General features: G+C 43.2%; 1 protein-coding gene across 1 annotated transcript in view; it reads right to left on the reverse strand.

Annotated features, from left to right (window-relative positions):
- The window catches only part of LCT (lactase), a 53,250-nt gene that overhangs the window by 25,689 nt on the left and 3,652 nt on the right, over window positions 1-23,909 (reverse strand). Inside the window, 6 exon segments of the mRNA XM_004375093.2 lie at window positions 358-671; window positions 674-1,083; window positions 4,628-4,706; window positions 5,706-5,802; window positions 11,092-11,175; window positions 14,074-14,153. Of these exon segments, the coding sequence (XP_004375150.2) occupies window positions 358-671; window positions 674-1,083; window positions 4,628-4,706; window positions 5,706-5,802; window positions 11,092-11,175; window positions 14,074-14,153 (1,064 nt within the window).

A 23,909-nucleotide genomic window follows, 5' to 3' on the forward strand; every position in this document is an offset into this window, starting at 1 on the left:
GGGTTGGGTTTTCTGTCGTTTGCAACTAAGAGTCCTTGCTAACACTCAGCACTTGCTTTGGAGTCAAGCAGACTTGGGCCCAAATCCTAGCTTCAGCCTGCCAACCACTCACAATGTCATCGTGGCCCAATTGTTTGTCCTCTCTGAACTCCAGTTCCCTCCCCCATCAGTGCTGCTCTGGAGGTGTCATAACTATGTTTAAAGTGCCAGCACAGTGTCTGCACAAAATAGGTGATTAACAATTTATGATTCCTTCCTTCCCTTTGATTTTCTTTAAAGGACAAAAAAGCAAAGTCTCGCTGATGAGAAGGAGACAGAGCCTTCTCTAATTAGCAGGAGTTGTGGAGATCGGAATACCTTAAAAGAGGCCACTCCTGGGTCGGAGATGCCAGGTGCATGTTGGCCAGTACCATAACCTGCGTAGCTCATCACCCATGGCTCGTGGAAGGTCACCCACAGCTTCACACGGTCTCCAAAAGTGGAGAAGCAGAAGGCTGCGTAGTCCACGAAGGCATCCACCACACTCTCGTTCTGCCACCCACCGCTATCCTGCAGGGCCTGGGGCAGGTCCCAGTGGAACAGGGTCACCATGGGTTCAATGTGAGAGTCCAGAAGGCTGTCGATCAGCTTGTTGTAGTAGGCGACACCACGGGGGCTGGGACGGCTGCTGCGCCAGTAGGGAAGACTCGGGACCAGGAGATGGAAAATTTGTAGACCTGAGCCCGGAGGCCTCGAAGCAGGGCCACGTCAGAGTCCACCTTGTGGTAACTGTCACTGGCCACCTCTGGTGTTGCTTGGCCCTCGGCAGCTTTCTGGTGTCCATATTGGTCCCAGACGCTTGGGCCCCTTCCATCTTCAGCCCAGCCTCCTTCCACATTAAAGGCTCCTGTGGAGACTCCCCAGAGAAAGCCTTCAGGAAAATCATCCTGCAGGAAAGCATCCTGCTCTGCTCTGGATTGGTTCACAAACATTTCCCAGACCCTCTGGTAGGCAGAGACAGGGGAAGAGGAGCCAACTGCGGTTCTGCTGTCCTGTTGCTGGTTAGACTGAAGGGTCAGGTTGTTAATCAGAGAACACGACCTGCTGCTGCAGGATCGAAATGACATAAAGGGACATAATAATTAATGACTCTGTGAGCTACAAATGCCCCAATACTGAGGATACTATGTGTTCAATCTGTAAAGATTCCAGAAACACTGCCTTGAGAGCCATGTCCACAAAGCTATGGCCAGGAAGGGACTGGTAGATGGGAAAATTTTTATTATTACCTTTTTAGGTAAGTTATTATTACTCTTGCATGAGTAAAACATTGTAATAATGCCACAGTTGTTCTGGTGACATACTTTGTTTTTATTATAATTTATTATTTATAAAATATAATTTTATACAATTCATAATAATAATTATATAAGTATAATTATATAAGTATATAAATGTAATTATAATAATAATGTTGTTGTTGTTAGGGGCTGTCAAGTCGATTTCAACTCACAGTGACCCATGTGACAGAGTAGAACTGCCCCATAGTGTTCCTATGGCTGTAATCTTTACAGAAGCCAATTGCCAGGCCTTTCTCCTATAGAGCTGCTGGTTGGATTCGAACCGCCAACTTTTTGGTTAGTGCTTAACCATTTGCGCCACCAGGACTCCTTAATAATAAGGATGGCTCTGATTTATTGAACTTCTATTCTGTGCTGACCACTGTGATAAGAATTCATGTGTATTACTTCATTTTCACAGCAAATTTATAGATAGGTATTCTTATTCTACAGAGAAAGAGAGACTTAAAGAAATTAGTAACTTTTTCAGACAGCTTGCAAGTGGTGGAGCACAGAGCTTGTGCTTTTAACCACTACATGTATGTGTAGATGTGCGGATGTTCATGCGTGTGTGTGTGTGTGTGTGTGTGTGTGTGTGTGTACAACTGAATCAAAAGTTTCACATAAAAGTACTAATTCTCACTACATGCAATGCACTCTTGTATTTTCTATTTTATTCTAGCGCTTTTCTCTTTCTCTTTCTCCCCTTCTTTCCTTCCTTCCTGCCTAGTTTATTCATTTTTAAAATGTGGTTACGAACCTCTAAACAGTGGTTGGAAAGCTTCACCACAAGATGCTGAAAATTACACCCAGCAGAGGGCAACCCTGAGGAGGAGCTGACAGTAGTGGGCTTGTTTTGTTTGGAGAAGAGAACACGTGGGGGAAAAACGAGGTGAAGTACAAAATTGTCTGTCTCCCTGTCCGCGGGCCGTCAGCAGAGCAGGATGACATGCATGCCGGGGTGGCCTAGGGTGCAGAACTGGTCTAAATGACGGAGAAGCAGAGACCTCGGGCAAGTTACCTGGCTTCCCTGTGCCTCAGTTTGATCAAATCAAAAATAGGGATTATGATTGTTACCTGCCTCAGAGTTGCCATGAGCACTAAATGCATTAGTCTCCTGAGCGTAACACAAGCACTTGCTGTTATTGCTGTTCTGACGATGATGATTACTCTTATTATTGCTTCATCAGCACACAGGAAAACAACAGTGTAACAACTCGAGCTGTTTACACACAGAAGGCACTACTGAGATGCTGGAAGTTCTGAAGCACAGGCAGGAGGCCTCTGTGACAGGGACACTGCAGAGGGACCCGGGATGAGTCGGCCCTGCAAGGGGCACCTTCCACATCTATTTCCTGTTCTACTGGCATCAACTCACCCACATTTGCCGGTGCAGAGGTGAAGAGGGGAATGATGATCTAAGGTTGTGTATTATCCAAGACATACGCATGACTAGAGCACGACCAGGGACGTCAGGAGGCGCCCCCTCACTCTGACCCACCCCCACTGCTCCTGACCCCAGCTCTGTTCTCCTGGCTTGGATGAAAAGAGGACAGAGGAAACAAATAAACCACCCCTGGGTAGATTAGAACTTGCTGTACAAGTTTCAGAGCTGGGAGCCCTGGGTTTGCCTAACTTGAGAAGGATTTAGCAGCCCAGAACCTCAATCACTATGACTGGTCTTTTCAGCTAACCTCTCCACAGTAAGCCACCCTGGGCATCCCAGACAATGTTCTTTTCACCCTCCTCTGGGGGCTCGGTGCTGTTTGTCTCCTGCCACACTGTGTTAGAGGTTTAAGATTCTCAAGGGAGAAAGCCATGTTATCTTCTCTGAGCCCCCTCCACCTGACCCCCATACCAGGCAGGTCCTCCATCAATGCTCACCTGAGTAAGGACCGCCCTCCCCACTGTCAGTGTAATGCAAGCCAATGTTAGACCTTGGCTTCAGGCAAAGTACCACCAGGTCAGGGTATTAGAGAGAGACAGTATATCATCTCATGGTTTTGTAATCTTTGACCTCTCAGGGGAGCCATTTTATTATGGCTGCCTAACTTTTCTTTTCAGAAAAGACATAAGCCCAGTACTACCTGGCTGACTCAAGAGTAGTCACCAAGCAGTTCTGACCTATCTATTCATCACAGTATTCACATCACCAGCCAGAGCATGACATACAGCTGTGACTGCACGTCTGTTGATTTGAACTGTTGACTTGAAGTGAGTTGAGAGAATTGAACAGTAGAAGGAGTTTTTGGCTCAGGACAGCCGAGGGCTGAAGAGAAAATGTACACGGGGTGGTGACAACAGAAGTTTATAACCCAGGGCAGAGCTGTGTTAGAAATGTCTGAGGCAAATGACAAAGACAGCTCTGGTCAAAGGTCTGGGAAGCCAAATAATTGCCTTCCAGCCTCTGTCCTACCTCGAGTGGGTAGCACATGCCCGTGGGATGCCAACAGCTCTGGATGGTTCCAACATGCTCGAGAGGCACATAGGAATGTGCGTGTGTGAGAGATGTAATTATAGGAACAGTCTCAAATCTGTTGATTTATTATTATTTGAAGTAAATCATTTACAGACTTTGGTCCTTTAGTCACCTGGTGAGAAATTATTTGCAGCCCCACCACAATTTAAAACCTATGCCCTGAGAACACTGTTGAGTTAGGTTCTGCACAGCTGCAACAGCTGGCGTTCCAAGCTTGTTGTCTCCTCGTGGAGTAGACGCTTCACAGTTTACATTCAGGAAATAGGTGCAGAGAATTCACTTCACTTACTCAGATTACATAACTTCAGTAAGACGGTCTCAACTCTTTAACCTGGCTCCCTCTTCCACAAGCTCACACTGTCTCTGACAAGATCTTAAATCCCAGCTCTGCACTTGGGCGAACTACAAGGCAGCACAGAGGAAGGTGAAAATGCCAACCCTATGCGGGGCCCCAAGTTTAAGACTCAGGGAGAGATGGGTTCTCTCTGCTATCCCCTCTGGAGCCCTGGTGGTGCAGTGGTTAAGCATCTGGCTGCTAACCTAAAGGTCGGCAGTTCAAATACACCAGCCGTTCCGTGGAAACCCTATAGTGCAGTTTAACTCTATTGTACAGGGTTGCTATGAGTTGGAATCGACTTCACGGTAATGGGTTTGGTTTTTGGTTTGGCTCTCCCCTCTGAGCCCAGTCTTTCATCCATCCAATGGCCATAATAAACTCACTGCCCCAGAGGTGCATAATAACAGTTCCATGAGATTATATACATGAAAGAACAGCAGAGTAATTTACAAATACCAGTTATTAACAGTTCAGCAGAAAACCTAACATTACCTTTTCATGGAACTTGATGTACAGTTCAGGAATGCATTAATATCAAATCCAATGATGAGCACTTGGTCTTTATTTATGGCTGGAAGAGAGGAAGTTTAACTCGACCTGAAGCCCAACCGAGATCCTGCGTGCCTGCAGTCAGAGGTTCTCCTCACTTAAACAGCACACTCAAACTCAGTGGTTCCAAGTCCCTCTGGAAGATACCATTTCCTTCATGGGCTAAAGATTTAAGGAGGGCAGAAGTTAATTTCTACCTAGTTATGGCTTCTTAGAGCAGTCTGGGCTAAGGTTAGTGAAGCCTAGTCCACAGGGTGGGAAGGGTTACAGGTGGTAGAAAGGGCACCACGGACTTCTGCTCCACTCTCCGACCTTCCCAGGTGACTGGACTGAAGATCAGGGCACTCAAGAATGTCTTAAGGGGACTTCCCTCCATCCTTTCCTTCGGATTCTGTAGTGTCTTGGCCCCCAGCCCCGATACCTTAACAGAACAGACTCCACTCCTCCTCTGACTTGATTGGGCCAGAAGGATCCTCCTGATCCATGGCCAACCAATCAGATTCACTCTCAAGAATCTAAGAGGCACTGAGAAGGAGGTTTGTGAGTTGAAGGTTCTTAGCGTCTTGATCAAAGTGCCAGGGCCACGTGCAAGCTGAAGCAATGGGGAAGTAGAACATGTGTAAGCAGAGAGAGCTGTCAAGGGGGAGAGAGACACCAGGCAGCCCTGTCGAGGGGGGCAGAAATAGGAGATGTTGGGGGAGGGGGCACTGAAGGGGGACAGACAGGAGAAGAGCAGTTGTCATATGTACAACTGACAACCGAGGCTTGCCTTTTTATTTCCACAAGCAATAGGCACCCATATGCGGACCCTTGCCTCTTTCTTCGAACCACGGGAGCTGGTTGCAAGGGACCATCAGTGAGAAGACAGGGGACACCGACCCTCATGTGGAGTAGGCTCTCAGACCAACCCTCCTCGCCTCTCTCCACCCCCAACACCCATTGGAATCTCCGACTTTCAAGACTGCTACCCACCGACCTACACCACATGCCACTCAAAACCTCTCCCGGATGGTCCACTCACCTTCTATCAGGCTGAAGAGCAGCGTGGCGGTCCTAAAGGAGGAGCAGTTCTGGAGTTTTAGGTTGAAGATGAAAACTTTCACTTTGGGCTTAATGGTCTAAAAAAGATAAAGGTCAGCAAGTGAGCCGGGGCTGTCTGGAACCTGTTTTTTGAAAACAAGGATAAATGTCCATGATGAGAAGCTACAGACACTCAACCTGGCTTTGGAAATGGCCTCTGAGCATCTTGAGTTAATAAAGGGAACTGACTGACTGTAGACTTTGAAGAAAAAAGAGCTACACTTTTCAATAACATAGGTCACCTTCATCACCCACCCCCACAAGGGGACATGTTCACCTATTCCTTCATCTCAGGTTTTAAAAGCACCTCTTACAGCCAGGTATGTGTTATGATCACGAACAAGGCAGTTTACTCACATCAGGAGCCTGTATTACTAAAAGAAGCTTAAGCAAGACACCATCATCACAATATTTATGGAGGAAACGATACAATGTCTGGGGTTTGCTTCAAAATATTCCAATTTGGGGGCAGGGGGATAGGAATACAGATGAAATAAAATCAGCCACCAGTTGACAGCTTTTGAGGCTGGAGATGGCTTCATAGGGGTTCATTATCCTTTTCTCTCTACTTGTGGGTATGTCTGAACTTTTCCATAACAAAAAGTTAAAGAGGAAAGCAGCTATCTTCATTACAATGTGAGCAGGTACAATCCCTCCCTCACTCGCAGCTCCCATTTCTAGACAATTCAGTGTCAAGGGAGGCATGGCTGACATGCTATTTGACTTTATTTCAAATTACCTTTTTTGGAGGGAGGGAGGGAGGTCATTTTTCCCATGCTAACTTTTTCCTGCTCTGAACAGTTAAAAGCTACTAAGAGATAACAATAGCAATTACTTTAAAAGTTTTTAAATTTCTCATAGTCGCCTAACGCATTCTCTTTTGCTGTATATATTCTTACAGATGAGGCGTCTGGAGTTCTGAGAAGCTGAGTAAGTTGCCCATGACGACCACGCAGTTGGTGGAGCTGCAAGTCTACCCAGCCTTGCTCTTTCCCTGTGCTAGGACAATGCCTGAGACCCAAACTATCAAGGTGGCCTCTTAGGCACTTTTCTTTCCTGAAAGATCAAAAAGCCACGGAGGCAGCCCGTGAGACCACAGATCTGGAGAAGCTAGAGGAAGAGGCCATCATCCCACCCTCTGCGTGTTGAGGAATTCCCGGTGTGAGCAGAGCTCTATCTGATGAATTGGACGTTGGACCACACTCATGTACTTTCTGCAGAGTTCAGAACCTGTGGATGTGCCAGGTCCTAAGATACCCGGGTGCTGGCAGGGAGTGGCAGCAGAGGCCACCTGAGGTTCACAGAGAGGTGGATGCAGGTGTCCTGGGTAGAGTGGAGGGGAAGGGGCCAGATGCCCTCGTAGCCCACGGGAAGAGGCCGCTTCAACAAGAATGGGGAAGGGGGAGAGCTGGGAAGAGGAGGAAGGAGGAATTGGGAAGGAAGGCATGGACAGCAGGATTCAGGCACCAGTGGGCACAACTCAGCCCCTCTCTTCAGAAGAACTCAGCTGCTCTTCCTGTCCTGGGTGTGGAGGCAGGGTGGGAAGTGCTATCAAGGACTAAGTATGGCCCCAAAAGGACGTCTCCTCTGCAGCTCAGGTGGCCGTGTGGGTGCTCTTTTCAAGGGCTGCTGGGCCACAGCTGTAATTCTGAATCTTTGGGGCTGCATCAGAGCCATCAACATCTGGAGCTGAATTTCTACGCAAGGAAACGAAAGGGGTAAAGAACCACTGCCGGATATTGTAAATGGCTGCTGAGCTTGACCGTGAGAAGTTTCACTGGCCAGCTGTGGACTTAAGGGTTCACAGCTTTATTGACACTAGTGGGACTAAGTTTTCTTGAACACATTTTGATGTAAAAGGGAAACACTATAAGCTACACCCCAAGCACAAATCATGCCAATTTCCCTGATGGCTGTCTCTCTGAAGCATGTCAGATCTGCGTAACTGAGATGGTTTCAAACTGTCAGCAGTGTCTGAACTCATTAGCTTAGTAACAAGCCCCGCTTAATTTCTCAAGGAGGACAAAAGACAGGCTTTGATGACTCAGGCATAAGCAGGCCTTAAAGACATTATAATGCTGTTTAAGGCCCAGAAATCTCATCAGCAAGCCTATACATGTAGACTCTGAGTTGTAAGGAAGTTTGGGTTCAGGTGAGAAGGTGGCTACAAAATAAAATCATGCGTGATTTTAAAAATGCCACCCTCGTCATAAAAATACATTGAATGTATTTTTATTTTGGGAGAGGCAGCGTGGTGTCTTAGAATGAGAAAGCCTTGGTTCAAATTCCATTGGCACTCCCCAGAGTCTGATGCTCATTACGTTTCTTAAACCTTGAGTTGCACTGTGAAGGTTAGAGATAATGGGAGGATAAAGTGCCTAATAGTGCCTGGCGTATGGCAAGCAATAAAATCATAGTTGTTGTTAGGTGCTGTTGAATCAATTTTTGATTCATAGCAACCACGTGTGCAGAGTAGAACTGCCCCACAGTGTTTCCTGGGCTGTAATCTTCATGGGAGCAGATCACCAGGTCTTTCTCCCGAGGAGCGGCTGGGTAGGTTTTCACCGCCAACCTTTTGGTTAGCAGCCAAGCACTTAACTGTTGCACCACCATATTTCCTTAATAGGAAGAGGATATGGAATGTGTAGCTAATTGCCTCCATGAACAACTGCCTCCTTTGCCATGAGACCAGAAGAATTGGATGTTGCCCAGCTACTATTACTAAACATTTTGGTCAAAGATTCTATAGAAGGATCCTGATCAAAAGGGGGAAAATACAGAACAGAATTTAAAATTGTCATGGACACCAGACTTTCTAAAGCTATGGAAGCTGGATGAACCCCTGAAACTATTGCCCTGAGAAAATCTTTAAACCTTAAACCAGAAATATTTCTCAAAATCTTCTTAAAATCAAACAATAGTTTAGCTTCACTAGTAAAGAAAGTCTACCTTGAGCATTGTGCTGTTTTAAGATCTATCTATATGGGATCAAACTGACAACAGCAACTCAAGATAGGAACTTTAGGGGGCAGTGAGTTTATGTTAATGAGGGAGGAATGACTCAAAAAAGGAGGGCAAGAATGATTACACAACTCAAAGAATGTAATCAATGTCACTGAATTGTACATGAGAAACTGTTGAATTGGTATGTTTTGCTGTGTATATTCTCAACAACAGAACAAATTAAAAATTTTTTAAAAATTGGAGTCCCTGGGTAGTCCAAAAGGAGCTCTGGTGGTGCAGTGGTTAAAGCTATGGAGTGCTAACCAAAAGGTCGGTGGTTTGAAACCACCAGTGGCTCTGCAGGAGAAAGAAGTGGCAGTCTGCTCCAGTAGAAGTTTACAGCCTTGGAAACCTTATGGGGTTGCTAGGAGTGGGAACTGACTCCATGGCAGTGGGTTTCGTTGGTTTGGTGGGTAGTACAAACCATCAATGCACTTGGCTATGCACTGAAAGGTTGGAGGTTTGAGTTCACCCACAGGTGCCTAAGAAGGCAGGCCTGGTGATCTCCTTCTGAAAGATCAGCCATTGAAAATCCTATGGAACACAGTTCTACTCTGACTCATATGGGGTCGCCATGAATTGAATCAGCTCCACAGCATCTGGTTTATGATCTGTAGACAACAAAAGCAATGGAATCTACATGCGTCAGCTGGAAACACTCAGTCGTTGGAACTGGACCAATGCTAATTTGTCCATTTCAAGTCTCCTGCCTCAGGTAAGAAAGAGGTTCCACCTATTTGAAGCCATGCGGATTTGACATTAATGAGCTTGAACTTGAAATGGATACTTCCTCTGACTGACCATCCTCCTTGGTGACTGGAGGTGGTGGGATTCCAGACAAGGAGGCCTCCACTTATGGCTGCTCTGCCTGACTCCTTGTGGGCACAGCGGTGAAAACAGAGGGGAGTGGCTATGTTCCCAAACCTGCCGAGGCAAGAGGTGAAACACGGATGGATTCTGGTGGCCAGACATCCATGGAGAGTTCCTCAGGGTTGAGCAGAGGAATACTCCTGGGACTTGGAAGGTCTGGAGAGAAACCACCAGTTATTCACTTTTACCCAGGCAGGAGACAGAGATAGTCGAGACTCCAGGGAATTAAGTAAATCAGTCTCACTTTGGTGACCAAGCCTAAGAGAGAAGCCTAACAGTTGGGTTGTGGTATGCTCTCAAGTCGATTCTGACTCATAGTGACTTTGTAGGACAGAATATAGAGTTTCCTAGGCTGAAATCTTTACAGGAGCAGATCACCAGGTCTTCTCTCCCGCGGAGTGGCTCTTGGTAGGTTTGAACTACCAGACCTTTTGTTAGGAGCTGAGTGCCTAACCATTGCAACACCAGGGCTCCTTAACAGTCGGGTAGGAGGCTCCTAACATACTTTCCATTGGGATGGGAGCTGGGTCAGAAACATTAGACCTGAGATAACAGTACTGGGTACAGCAAGGAGGGTCCTGAGGTTACAGGTCCCTGTCATGGATTGAATTATGTCCCCCCAAAAATGTGTGTATCAATTTGGCTGGGCCATGATTCCCAGAACTGTGTGGTTGGCCTCCATTTTGTGATTGTAATTTTATCTTAAAGAGGATTAGGGTGGGATTGTAACACCACCCTTACCCAGGTCACATCCCTGATCCAATGTAAAGGGAGCTTCCCCGGGGTGTGGCCTGCACCACCTTTTATCTCTCAAGACATAAAAGGAAAGGGAAGCAAGCAGAGAGGTGGGGACCTCACACCATCAAGAAAGCAGTGCCGGGAGCAGAGTGCATCCTTTGGACCGGGGTCCCTGTGCAGACAAGCTCCTAGTCCGGGGGAATACTGAAGAGAAGAAGGCCGACAGAGAGAAAAAACCTTCCCCTGGAGCTGATGCCCTGAATTTGCACTTTTAGCCTACTTGACTGTGAGGAAATAAACTTCTCTTCGTTAAAACCATCCACTTGTGGTATTTCTGTTATAGCAGCACTAGATGACTAAGACAGTCCCCATAGCTGGTTTCTGATTTGGTAGTCCTGGATGTGAAATGTCTTTTTAGAACTCAGAATGAACACTGGAATTTTTATTCTCAGTAAATTTCTACACAAGAGAGCAGAAGAACCATCTAAATATTTACCTTAATAAGATAATCCTCATTATCCTTTCTAGAAAAGACTGCCTAACACCCCAATATTCTCTAGCAATGCTTTGCACAGAAATCTCCCCAGATGCAAGTCAGCAGGTCTTCCGACTGTTGATGGAAGTTCAATTTATGCATTAGCCGCAACGTTAAATGTCTAATATGCACTCAGGGATGTTCGTCATTCATCGTCAATATGGAAAATGACTCAAATTACCTGCAATTTACTCAGCTGCTGTGATAAAGTCACCTCACTTTGGCATTCAGGGGACAAATCAAGAGAGAGGAAATCGACCGAGTCCTAGAAATAAGCAAATAGGGTCATTAAAGCATAAGCAATTTCTAGACAAAAAGCTGCTCAGAAGTGTTCATTGTTTCTCCCTTTATTACTAAATTGAGCCTTCCAAGGTGGGGATTTCCAATGGAAGAGCAGGCAAGGGAGAAGCTGGGACAAAGCAAGAATGTGGGGAGGAGGGTGCCTGCGTGTGTTAGGAATACATCATCTATATGCTCAGCAAATGCTTGGCACACAGTGAGCACTTAATAAATGTGTATGAGTGAATGAATGAGGTACTGTATAGCAGAAATGGTGAATTCCCACCCATGTAGAGGAGTGCTGAGTGAGGTGGTCAGAAGCCAGGGCTGCCTTGTGCTTTGCCAGGACCAGGCGGTGGAGCACTCAGCCACCCTTGAACTCCATGGTGATTGCTATGGACCCTAAGGGGTTTTTGGTTTTCGTTTTAATTTCAGGCCACAGTCATGGCTCCTTTCAGGCCGCAGTTCAAAGTTCACCACAGGGAGCCTTAGCCTGACCCATTCTGTTAGCTGAGAACATAACCCTCATAGTCTTGCTTATGAATAAACTTCTCTCTCCCATCTACTCTCCAAGGTGCCAAGAACTTCAGACTCAAACGTTTAAACTCATAAAGATATCACTGTGGTTCACTCACTGCTTCCCTCAACGGCTGGCTGCTCCATTTATATTCTTGTCAGGGTTAGATCATTGATGTCTCCCCCCTCAGGACAAGGACCATGGATAACAGCATGTGGTGAGGACTAAGTGCACTGTGGACCTTCAATAACTGACTCACCACTGGCTCCTTACCAAGTTATCATCAGTGTTTACTAAACACTCTACATGCTCCCTCTGCTTGTTCCACTCTGGCAGTACAACTTCAACCTTCCAGTCTTTGCCCCTTCAGCTCTTCCTTTTGTTTGTCAATTCAATGTAACACAAAGTCATTGAGTTCCTACTTTTGAAAGTCACTGTGCTGGATACTGCTGGGGATTCACATTTAAAGGTGAGTGAGATCCCTGTGTTCATTGCAGCACTTTCCACAATAGCCAAAATATGGAAACAACTGAAATGTCCATCAACAGAGATGAATGGAAAAGCAAAACGTGGCACATACATACAATAGAATATTACTCAGCCATAAAAAGAAATGAAGTCCTGATGCATGCCACAACATGGATAAACCTTGAGAACATTATGCTGCATGAAATCAGTCAGTCACCAAAGGACAAATACCGTATGAGCTCACTTACATGAAATGAGCAAATATATAGAAACTAAAGATTATTAGCAGTTACTAGGGATAGAAAGGAAGGGGGAATGGGGAGAGAGTTTTTGCTCAGGGGGCACTGAGTTTATGTTAATGGTTGGTGGAAAAATTTGGAAAAGGATAGTGATATTGATTGCACAACATGAAGAATGTAATCAATGTCACTGAATTATACATGTAGAAATTGTTGAATTGGCAAATGTTTTGTTGTGTATATTTTCACCACACACACACGTACACAAAATGAGTAGGATCCACAAAAGCTTACGATTTAATAGGGAGTGTTAGGTAAATACACCAATTACACTAAGAGAAGGCAGACAGTTAAAAGAGCTGTAAGAAAAGTCTAAACCAGTAGTTCTCAAACCTTGGTGGGGATTAGACTTACTTGGGAACTTGGAAGGACTATGAAGGCCCAAGCCTTTGCCTACCTCTCTCCGTATTAAGCCTTGGTCTCTTCGTTCTTAATTAGCTCTACAGGGGATTCCTGTATAGATCAAAGCGTGGGAACTGTTGGGCTAAACAAATGGCTATGGGGTTCCAAGTGGGGAAAGACCACGTGAGGTTGAGCAAGGAAGTATTATTAAGCAAGGCCTCTCGATGGAGAGCTCATTCACAACGGCATTAAAAAATGGGTAGAATTGTGTTAGAATATTTGAGGAAGGCCAGAAGGGGCAGGAGGGACATTGGGTAGGGAATGCAGGAGAGTAGAAAGACAGCATAGCATACATATGGGGGATAATAGGAGGTGAGGCCAGAGAGGAGAGCCCTGGGGAATTTATACCGATTCAGGGCAGTATACTTTTGGAAGATTAATCAAGAAGCATATAGAAGTGATTAGGGCAGAGAGACCAGTTCAAAGGCTATTGCTGGACAAGCAATTTTCTGGTCAGCACTTTGGTTTGCTGAGTAGACTTACCAGGAGGAACCTAAGTAGCTCACTGATAGCCCTTATCTCCCCTTGTAAATTAAGTGGCTTTCTGGCCCACAATCAGCCTTAGAGTTGGTTATCCAGAGCCTTATCACGCCTGGTTTAAATTCCTGAACTTGTAGTTCAGGATATGTGGACCCTTGTCACAGTGCAGACAGGATGAGCAGTGTGGGGTCTCCAACATACGTCAGTGTTGCAGACTACAGAAATCAGCTGGGGGTTTTCTGGTGTTTTCAACTCCTCCCAGAAGCCAGTGTTACTGGGCCACAGCTGTTCAATTCTCAGATTTTTTTCATTTTTATCTTTAAAAATATAGTTAAAAAGTTATAGTTAGAGGGGGAGAAACCAGGATCGGTACTCTAAAGAGCACATTTTAAAAACCCTTTACCCTAGTATCTGTTCTGCTATAAACTGACCTCTCCTTTCATAAGCTATTCTGGACTCCTCTAATCAAAAGTCAGAGCAACGGAGGCATTTGACTTCTTCATGTAGGCAAGCTGACACTTGGCCCAGCAAGAGCTGGGGACTACAGCAAATGATATTTTGTTTTTTGAAGTAATTAGGAATCTAGAGAATGTATACCATTCACAAGAGGCAATTTATAAAAATGTCAAGTCAACAGACAAAATTTCTCATTTTTGTAAAATTAAAATTGCAACTCTGCTCAGATGTTACAGATGCTATTTCCTGTGGCTCTCATCACCTTGGCAAGCGCAAACATGGATGGTTGTAGCAGGAACTCAGTGATCTCTTCAGCTGGTAGGACTATGGAGACCTTTCCACCTGAAACCAACCAGAGGACAGGCAGGTGAGGGGGAGGCTCTGACTGTGAAAGCCACTTGGGAATTCATTTCCTACCAACTTTTCTAAAGGGTCTTTGAAGAAATCACTCATGAATTTATCCCAGCTAAGAGTTTTTTGTTGTTGTTGTTGAGAATATACACAGCAGAACGTACACCAATTCAACCGTTTCTACATGTACTATTTAGTGACACTGATTACTTTAGAATTGTGCAGCCATTCTCACCCTCCTTTTCTGAGTTGTTTCTCCCTCACTAACATAAATTCACTGCCCCCTAAGGTTCCTATCTAATCTTTCGAGTTGCTGTTATCAGTTTGATCCCATATAGATAGTTCTTTGACTACACAAAGGCATTTGACTGTGTGGATCATAACAAATTATGGATAACATTGTGAAGAATAGGAATTCAGAACACTTAATTGTGTTCATGAGGAACCTGTACATAGATCAAGAGGCAGTTGTTCGAGCAGAACAAGGGGATCCTATATGGTTTAAAGTCAGAAAAAGTGTGAGTCAGGGTTGTATCTTTTCACCATACCTATTCAATCTGCATGCCAAGCAAATATAATCTGAGAAGCTGGACTATATGAAGAAGAATGGGGCATCAGGATTGGAGGAAGACTCATTAACAACCTGTGTTATGTAGATGACACAACCTTGCTTGCTGGAGGTGAAGAGGACTTGAAGCACTTACTGATGAAGATCAAGGACCACAGCCTTCCGTATGGATTGTACTTCAACACAAAGAAAACAAAAATCCTCACACCTGGACCAATAAGCGACATCATGATAAACAGAGAAAAGACTGAAGTTGCCAAGGATTTCATTTTACTTGGATCCACAATCAACGCCCATGGAAGCAACAGTCAACAAATCAAATGATGCATTGCATTGGGCAAATCTGCTGCAAAAGACCTCTTTAAAGTGTTCAAAAGCAAAGATGCCACTTTAAGGACTAAGGTGCACCTGACCCAGGCCATGGTGTTTTCAATCGCCTCATATGCTTGTGAAAGCTGGACAATAAATAAGGAAGACCGAGGAAGAATTGATGCCTTTGAATTGTGGTGTTGGCGAAGAATATTGAATATACCATGGACTGCCAAAACAGTGAACGAATCTGTCTTGGAAAAAGTACAGCCAGAGTGCTCCTTAGAGGCAAGGATGGTGAGACTTCTCTCACATATTTTGGACATGTTATCAGGAGGGACCAGTGCCTGGAGAAGGACATCATGCTTGGTAAAGTAGAGGGTCAATGAAAGAGAGGAAGACCCTCAAGGAGATGGAATGACACAGTGTCTGCAACAATGGGCTCAAGCATAACGATTGTGAGGATGGTGCAGGACCGGGCAGTGTTTCACTCTGTTGTACATAGGGTCTCTATGAGTTGGAACAGACTCAGCAGCACCTAACAACAACAACAGATAGTTCTTAAAAATAGCTGAGGGATCTTTGAAAACAAGTTGGCTCTTGACACAATAATGCCTCTTTAGAGAATGTTTCGTGTAAGTCAGGACTGTGAAATGCAGAACACTTGTAAAAGTCTTTTGGGAGAATAAAAGTCTCCCTGGCCTGCCACCAGCAATGTAAAAGGTGTAAGAAGAGAACCCCTCCTTCCTGCACTTGTTTTGACAGGCAGGGGTGCTCTCAGGAAGCTGCTGTGCCACAATCCTAATTCACTGTACAAGCATCAATTCAGCCCACACTGTACACTGAGGGGAAAACAGGAAATATAAACTGGTGCAGCTGGTACCCACTTCCTTTGACATTTGATCACATAAAGCAGTGGTTCTCAAACTTCTGTGTGCTGATCACCTGCAGTGCTGATTAAAATGCCAATTCCAGGCCCTGCCCTCAGCAGACCAGGGTGAGACGTGGAATGCACATTTTAATTTGGATGCGGGTGGTCTTCAGACCAAAAAGTTGAGGAACACTGCCTTGGAGATGGGATTTCTGAGTTGTTCTGCATTGTTATCTACTTCTTCAAGGTGCAAAAATCTTTGCCCACACTGGTTTGTACATTTCTTCAGGAGCAAAATTTATAAGTATTGAGCTTAGGACTGGGTGCAGAGAAATACTAAACAAAATTTGGAATACTAAATACTAAACAAATTTGGAAATACTAAACAAAAACAGAATATAGCCAGAACATGAGACGTACACTATAAGATGTTATGACTGACTCCTCATTCTATACAAGAGGAAGACGTCTCCAGCTAATGAAACCACCTAGAACAACTACCAGCTACCAAGAGTTTATTTTGACAAGCATAATGTAACTTTGAAATCTTCCATGCAGGGAACATCACCAGGAGATATTTAGTGCCCATTCTGATAAGATAGCGTTGTTTTTCTGGTTATTTAATGATAATACTGGTGGATGCATTTTATCTTCACTGATTCTCAATATTCAGTCTCTCACCATATCAACACACTAGAACATAACTTCTCAGCTTAACAATGTGCTTAACAACAAATGTACAACTGAGTATCATCTCTAGACCAATGAAATGAAACATGGGTACAATTCATCCCTAAGCACAGTTAACCCACCAATCATTTCTATTGGATTTTGCAAGCTGCTTTTATTGTAAGAGTGAACAAATATACCTGAAGTTCCAGAAGTTCTCATATACAAAATAGTCAACTTCCCCAATATAGGGAAGTTCCCAGTGCAAGCACAAACTATGCTTCTTAAAATAATACAAACTACTTAGAACTAGAGTCTCACTGTAGGTTTGCAGTTCACATTTTCTATGGGATCAAAACGGGGGTAACTGCTCTAGTTTAAGATCATTTGTCTTGCAATTTTTGCTGGATATGATTAAAGACAGGTATCTGTGTCCACAGAACTCAAAGTCAGCATTTGCTATGAGTTGAGAATTGACTGTACTCAACCTGTGTAGAAAATCACCTCATAGCACTGAGGTTAAGTTCACGGCCCTCATAGGCATTTCTGAGTCTCTCAGGTATCAAAGCATGTTTCACAGGCTTCATGGAGGGATAAACTCATCTCTCTTTCCACACAAACGGAAGTTGTTCCTCCAAAAGCCATTTGCTATGGATTGAATTGTGTCCCCCCAAAACATGTTTTGGAATCCTAACCCCTATACCTGTGGATATAATTCTGTTTGGAAATAGGGTTTTCTTTGCTATGTTAATCAGATCAGACCCAACTAGGGTGGGTTCCAAATCTAATCACTTCTAAGTTATAAAAAGAGCAGAATAGATACACACACACTGGGGAAGACAGATGCCATGTGAAGATTGTCTACAAGCCAAGGAACAAAGGAATGCCAGGTGCTACCTATGAGGAAGGAATTGACACTGCCAAGGCCCTCATTTGGACTTTTAGCTTCCAGAACAGTAAGAAAATAAATGTCTGTTCTTTAAAGCCACCCATGTGTGGTATTTCTATCACAGAAGCACTAGGAAATTAAGATACCATTGCAGTTGTCCACAACAAAATAGCCCCCTCCCCTTTTGCCCCAAATGCTTCAAGAAAAGTAATCTGGCCAATGTTGAATTGACATCATTACTTCAAGCCACCACTGTTGCCAGGGTTGGGGTGAGGTGAGGATTACTAATATTACCTGGAGTGTGTCCCAGTGTTGGCCAAATGGAGGGTGCTATGTGCAATTCTTACTGTTCACATTAGTGGGGCAGCCACTCCTTTCCACCCCACCCCCTCCATCTCCTGCCAAGAATCTCTCTGACTTCCTTTGTATCCTCCCCAGTGGCGATACACTGAAGGCATCAATAGGCAGTTTATAATAACGGATATAAAAAGGTTAGAAAAGAACTTCTAAAAAGTGTTTATTAGGGGGAGCATAACTCTCCACTCCTTAAGTGTGGGCTGCACATAGTGATTTGCTTCCAAAGTGTACAGTATAGAAAGGGGAAAAAGAGTAACTTTACAGTGAAGAAGCCTGACAAACACTACCCAGCCAGGTGATCAAGGTCATCATCAACAGTGATAAATCATATTGACAATATGTACTCTTGATATGATGTGACGAGAATGGCACTTTATCTCTGTGGTCTGTCTACGCAAACCCATAACCTCAGTCTAATCACGAGAAAAACATCAGGAAAATCCCAGTAGAGGAGCACCTTACAAAATACCTGACTAGTATTGCTTAAAACTGTCATGTCATCAAAAACAAGGAAAGTCTGAGAAACTGTCACAGTCAAGAGGAGCCTATGGAGACATGATGACTAAATGTAAATGTGGTATTTTGGATGGGCTGCTGGAACAGAAAAAAGGAAATTAAGAAAAAACAAAGGAAATCTGAATAAACTATGGACTTTAGTTAGTAATATTAATTGGTTCATTAATTGTGACAGATGTATCATATTAATGTAAGTTGTTAATAATAGGGAAGACTGGGTACAGAGGAGGGATATGTGGGAATGCTCTGTACTATCTGCTCAATTTTTCGGTAAATCCAAAGCCGTTCTAAAAAATAGTCTATTAATTTTTTAAAGTGTTGATTAAAAAGGGAAAAAAAATAACTCTTAAACTAAGAATGGCTTTCAATTTTGCATATTTTACTTCTTAATAATCGCCACTCTGATGGAGACTGGAGAAATCTTGTATGGCCCCCGGACACCCTTTTAACTCATTACTGATGTCACTCCTGAAGTTTACCCTTCAGCCAAAGATTACAGACCCATAAAACAAAACGAGACTAAATGGGAACACCAGCCCAGGGGCAAGGATGAGAAAGCAGGAGGCGACAGGAAAGCTGATAACGAGGAACCCAAGGTCAAGAAGGGGAGAGTGTTGACATGTTGTGGGGTTAGTAACCGATGTTACCAAACAACATGTGTATTAATCGTTTAATAAGAACCTAATTTGCTCTGTAAGTCTTCATCTAAAGTACAATTTAAAAAAAAATTGCTACTCAATGACAGAAAATGACTCCCTAAAGAACGGGTGTAGTGAAGAGGCACAATTACCTAAGAACTTTGCGATACAGCAGGTAGGGAGGAGGGTGAAAACACTTGGAAACTAAGAATTCTAAAGAAAGAAGATACAGATTAAAGTAGTTGTAAAAAGTACCATTTAAAAAAATGCTATCAGAAAAATCAACTGAAAGAAATGATTGATAAATTTGACCATATGAAAATTAGAACTGCTGTTTGTCAAAGACTCCATAGAGTGGAAAAACGAGCCACAAACTGGAAAAAGATATTGTCAACACACATAATCAGTACAGATTAGATTTGAAAATATATAAAGAAGTCCTACAAATCAGTAAGACAACAAACAACTCAATAGATAAACGGGAAGAGGAAATATATTCGGCTAATAAACACAAGAAAGCACGCTCAACCTGAACAGTAATCAGGTAAATAAAATCATAAAAGAAATACTGCCTGACATCCACTAGACTGGCAAAAATTAAGAATTCTGAGAATTACACGTGTTACAGGGGATCAACAAGAACTCATACATTGCTGCTGTGAATGTAAATCGGTATGACCACAGTGGAAAGACAATTTATATTTTCTCTCAAAGCTAAACATCTGTATACCCCATGACTAGCAATTGCCTGTGAATATACCAAGGCTTCGAACTGGTTCTTTCTAGTTTGAACCCCTGCTGAGAATTTGCATTTCTAACAAGTTCCTTGCTGAGAATTTACATTTCCACCCCAGATGTACTGAATCAGAATTTACATTTTAACAAGATCCCCCAGGTGATTCTTATGTATAACCTCCTGGGAATTTGTTAGAAATGCAAATTATCATCAGGTGCTCGAACCAGAAAGAACCAGTTCAAAGCCCTGGAATATACACAAGAGAAACTCTTGCACATGTACAAAACTGTATACAAGAATGTTCATAGCAGCAATTTTCGTAATAGCAAAAACTTGAAAACAACTCCAATCTCCATTAGTAAGAGAATGGATTAATAAAATGTGGCTTTGTCACACAGTGGAATATTATACCGCAGTGAACAAGAATGAACTACAGATATGAGTCATGTGCCTCATAACATCCATCTGGGCAACATGGGACCACATATACGTCTGTGGTCCCATAAGTTTTTTTTTTTTAAGGGAAAGCAGCTCTCCTTTTATTATTTCCCCTTAATGGTTTTAAAGACCCCAAATCACCAAAGTGAACAAGCAGAGGGGTTCCAGGGTGCATCTTTGCAGCACCTCCTCCTCGTCTGCCTCCTCTTTCCCCTCCTCTTGGCTTCATTCACCCGCCCAACAGTGCAGCCTTTCACTCCCAGCGCAGGGTAGTGCCTGCTGAAGCTCCTCTGCTCTTGCCCCCGGCTCTGGCGGGGTCACGGAAAGGCTGGAGGCGCTCACCGGCTCCCGTCTGGGTGGTGGCAGCAGCACATATGATTAGGAAGCGGCTGCACCAATAGGGCGGTGGCAGCCAGGGTCGGGCTCAGGGCAGCCACACATCTGATCCCCAAGACCACCTCTCCGCCTCACCCCCTGCACTCCTGAGGGGGCTGCCAGTAGATGCAGCTCTCAGCCTTTGTCGGACTTTATGAGGATTTAACTACGGATTGTATGGGGACTGCCTGTATATAATATGGTGTTTGCACAATGTCCAAATCACATAATGTCCTATTTCATGTAATATATTGTGGACATTAAGCGACACATACCTGTATTGACTTATTGAAGATAAGTCTTGGAAACGTAATTTTGTATGAAAAAACAGAAGTCCTATAAGACTACAAAAGGCGTAATACTTTTTTATGGTACTCAAAATCAAGCAAAATTGAACAATGTATTATTTAAGCACACATACATTTTTGATAGAAATTATAACTGTTTTAAAATAAGGAAAATCACAATGAAATATCACCAGAACAGTTAAAATAGAAAAAATTGATCACACCAACTGTTGGCAAGGATATGGGTCCTTGGACCTCTCATATGCTACTGGTAGGAGTACAACTACTTTGGAATACTGTTTAGAAGTTTCTTCAAAAAGTTAAACACACGTATACCACCAATTCCACTCCTAGGTATTTATCCAAGAGAAATCAAAATATGTCCACAAAAAACTTACGCATAAATATTCTTGTTTTATTCCTAATAGACAAAAACTGGAAATTGCCCAAGCGCCTATCAATAAGTGAATGTATAAACGAACTATGGTACATCCATACAATGGAATACTACTCAGAAGTAAAAAAAGAAAGGAATTATAATTTATGCAATAACATGAAATCTCACAAACATTATACTAAAAGAGGACAAAAAAAAAAGTGCATACTATATGATTCCATTTGTATTTACGTGATAGAAATCAGGTCAGTGGTTGCTTCTGGAGGCAGAGATTGAATCAGAACGTGCACAAGGAATTCTCTGAGGGGATGGTTAATGTTTTCTGTTTTGATAGGGGTATGGGTTAAATGGGTGTGTGCATTTGTCAAACTGATCAAACTGTAAACTTAAGATCTATACATTTCACTATATGTAAATCATACCCTGACAAAAACATTCTAAAGAAAAAAACTCAGAACTGCAATTTATACTGGCAGTCAGTGGCTCTTTAATGGATTTTTTAAAAAAATAACAAAAAATGTGGTGAAAGTGCTTTATTTGCTAAAATGTCACTTTCTCTGTAATTAGAAAAAACTGTAGTTGAAGTGTCTGGCCTTGTACCAATAAATCACTGTGGGCTCCAAAGGGAAAAATAGCCACGGAACAATCAACAGAATACTGAGCATAGTGGTAACCTGGTGGAGGGAAGGCTAGGAAGGGGATAGGAGAGGAACATACAGGTAGATGTAAGCTCTGTTAGGGTTTGTTTGTTAATGAACCCTCAATCCTCCCATCTATGTTTTTAACATTTTTAATTGAAATATATAATTCACATACTATAAAATTCACCCTTTAAAGGGTACAATTTGGGGGTTTTAGTATATTCACAAGGTTGTGCAACCATCACCACTAATTCCAGAACATTTTCATCTCTCCAAAAAGAAATTTCATACCCATTAGCAGTCACCTCCCCATCCCCAAACTCCAGCCCCTGGCTACCACTAATCGGCTTTCTGTCTCTATGGATTTGACTATTCTGGACATTTCAGGCAAATGGAATTGTACACTATGTAGTCTTTTGTGTCCGACTTCTTTCACTTAACGTAATATTTTCAAGGTTCATCCATGTTGTAACATGTACCAGAACTTCATTCCTTTTTATGGCTAAAAATATTCCATTGTATAGCTAGTCTATATTGTGTTTTCCTATTCATCAGTTGATGGACATTTGGGTTGTTTCTACTTTCTGGCTATTATGAATAATGCTGCTATGTACATTTGTGTACAAGTTTTTCTTTGGACATATGTTACCATTTTTCTTCGGTATATACCTAGGAGAGGAATATAGCAACTCTGAGTTTAATTTTTTTGTCTGAAAATGTCTTTATTTTGCATTCATTTTAAGATGCCAACTTTATTCAGATTTACATCAACAAAATTCATCCACTTTAAGTAAATATTTCTGTGAGTTTTTGACAAATTTACACGCCCATGTTAACCACTACCACAATCAAGATATAGAATATTTTCATCACCCCAAAAATTCCCTTGTGCGCCTTTCCAGGCTGTTCCCAACCATACGCCTGGCCTTAGGCAATCACTGATTCGCTTTCTGTTATTGTAGAATTTCATATACAGTAAAACCTGCGAAAGCTGGAAACTGTACGGCAGAAACCTGTCAGAGAAGGAAAACTCAAATGTTTTCCACTAAAACAAATGATAGAAAAAGTAGTAAGACTGCACCCTGTCAAAAGCGGAAAACTTGAAAGACTGGAAAAACAAGGCAGTCCCATCGAGTTTCAGCTCTCACAGGTTTTGCTGTATATGGAGTCTAACTTTTTTTTCTGTGCAACTTCACAAATCTTGTGTTTGGTGGGTAAATATGAATCTGATTGTACAATTATTAAGCTTTTTTCAGCTATCCATTTTTTAATTATTGTACTTTAGATGAATGTTTACAAAGTAGCTTCTCATTAAACAATTAATATACATATTGTTTTGTGACATTGGTTACCAACCCCACGACATGTCGACACTCTCCCCTTCTCAAACTTGGGTTCCCTATTACCAACTTTCCTGTCTCCTCCTGCCTTCTAGTCCTTGCCCCTAGGCTGGTGTGCCCCTTGAGTCTCATTTTCTTTTATGGGCCTGTCTAATCTTTGGCTGAAGGGTGAACCTCAGGAGTGATCTCAGTACTGAGCTAAAAGGGTATCCAGGGGCCATACTCTTGGGGTTTCTCTAGTCTCTGTCAGACCAGTAAGTCTGGTCTTTTTTTGTGAGTTAGAATTTTGTTCTACTTTTTTTCTCCAGCTCTGTCTGGGGCCCTCTATTGTGATCCCTGTCAGAGCAGTCAGTGGTGGTAGCCAGGCACCATCTAGTTGTATTGGACTCAGTCTGGTGGAGGCTGTGGTAGTTGTGGTCCATTAGTCCTTTGGACTATAATCTTTCCCTTGTGTCTTTGGTTTTCTTCATTCTCCCTTGCTCCAGACGGGATGAGACCAGTGGAGTATCTTAGATGGCTGCTCACAAGCTTGTAAGACCCCAGACGCTACTCACAAAAGTAGAATGTAGAACATTGTCTTTATAAACTATGTTATGCCAATGGAGCTAGATGTTCCCTGAGACCATGGTCCCCACAGCCCTCAGCCCAGTAATTCAGTCCCTCAGGGAGTTTGGATGTGTCTATGGAGCTTCCATGACCTTGCCTTGGACTAACTG

Source organism: Trichechus manatus, unplaced genomic scaffold (genome assembly GCF_000243295.1).
Source record: "Trichechus manatus latirostris isolate Lorelei unplaced genomic scaffold, TriManLat1.0 scaffold00033, whole genome shotgun sequence".
In the NCBI taxonomy this organism is placed as follows: domain Eukaryota; kingdom Metazoa; phylum Chordata; class Mammalia; order Sirenia; family Trichechidae; genus Trichechus; species Trichechus manatus.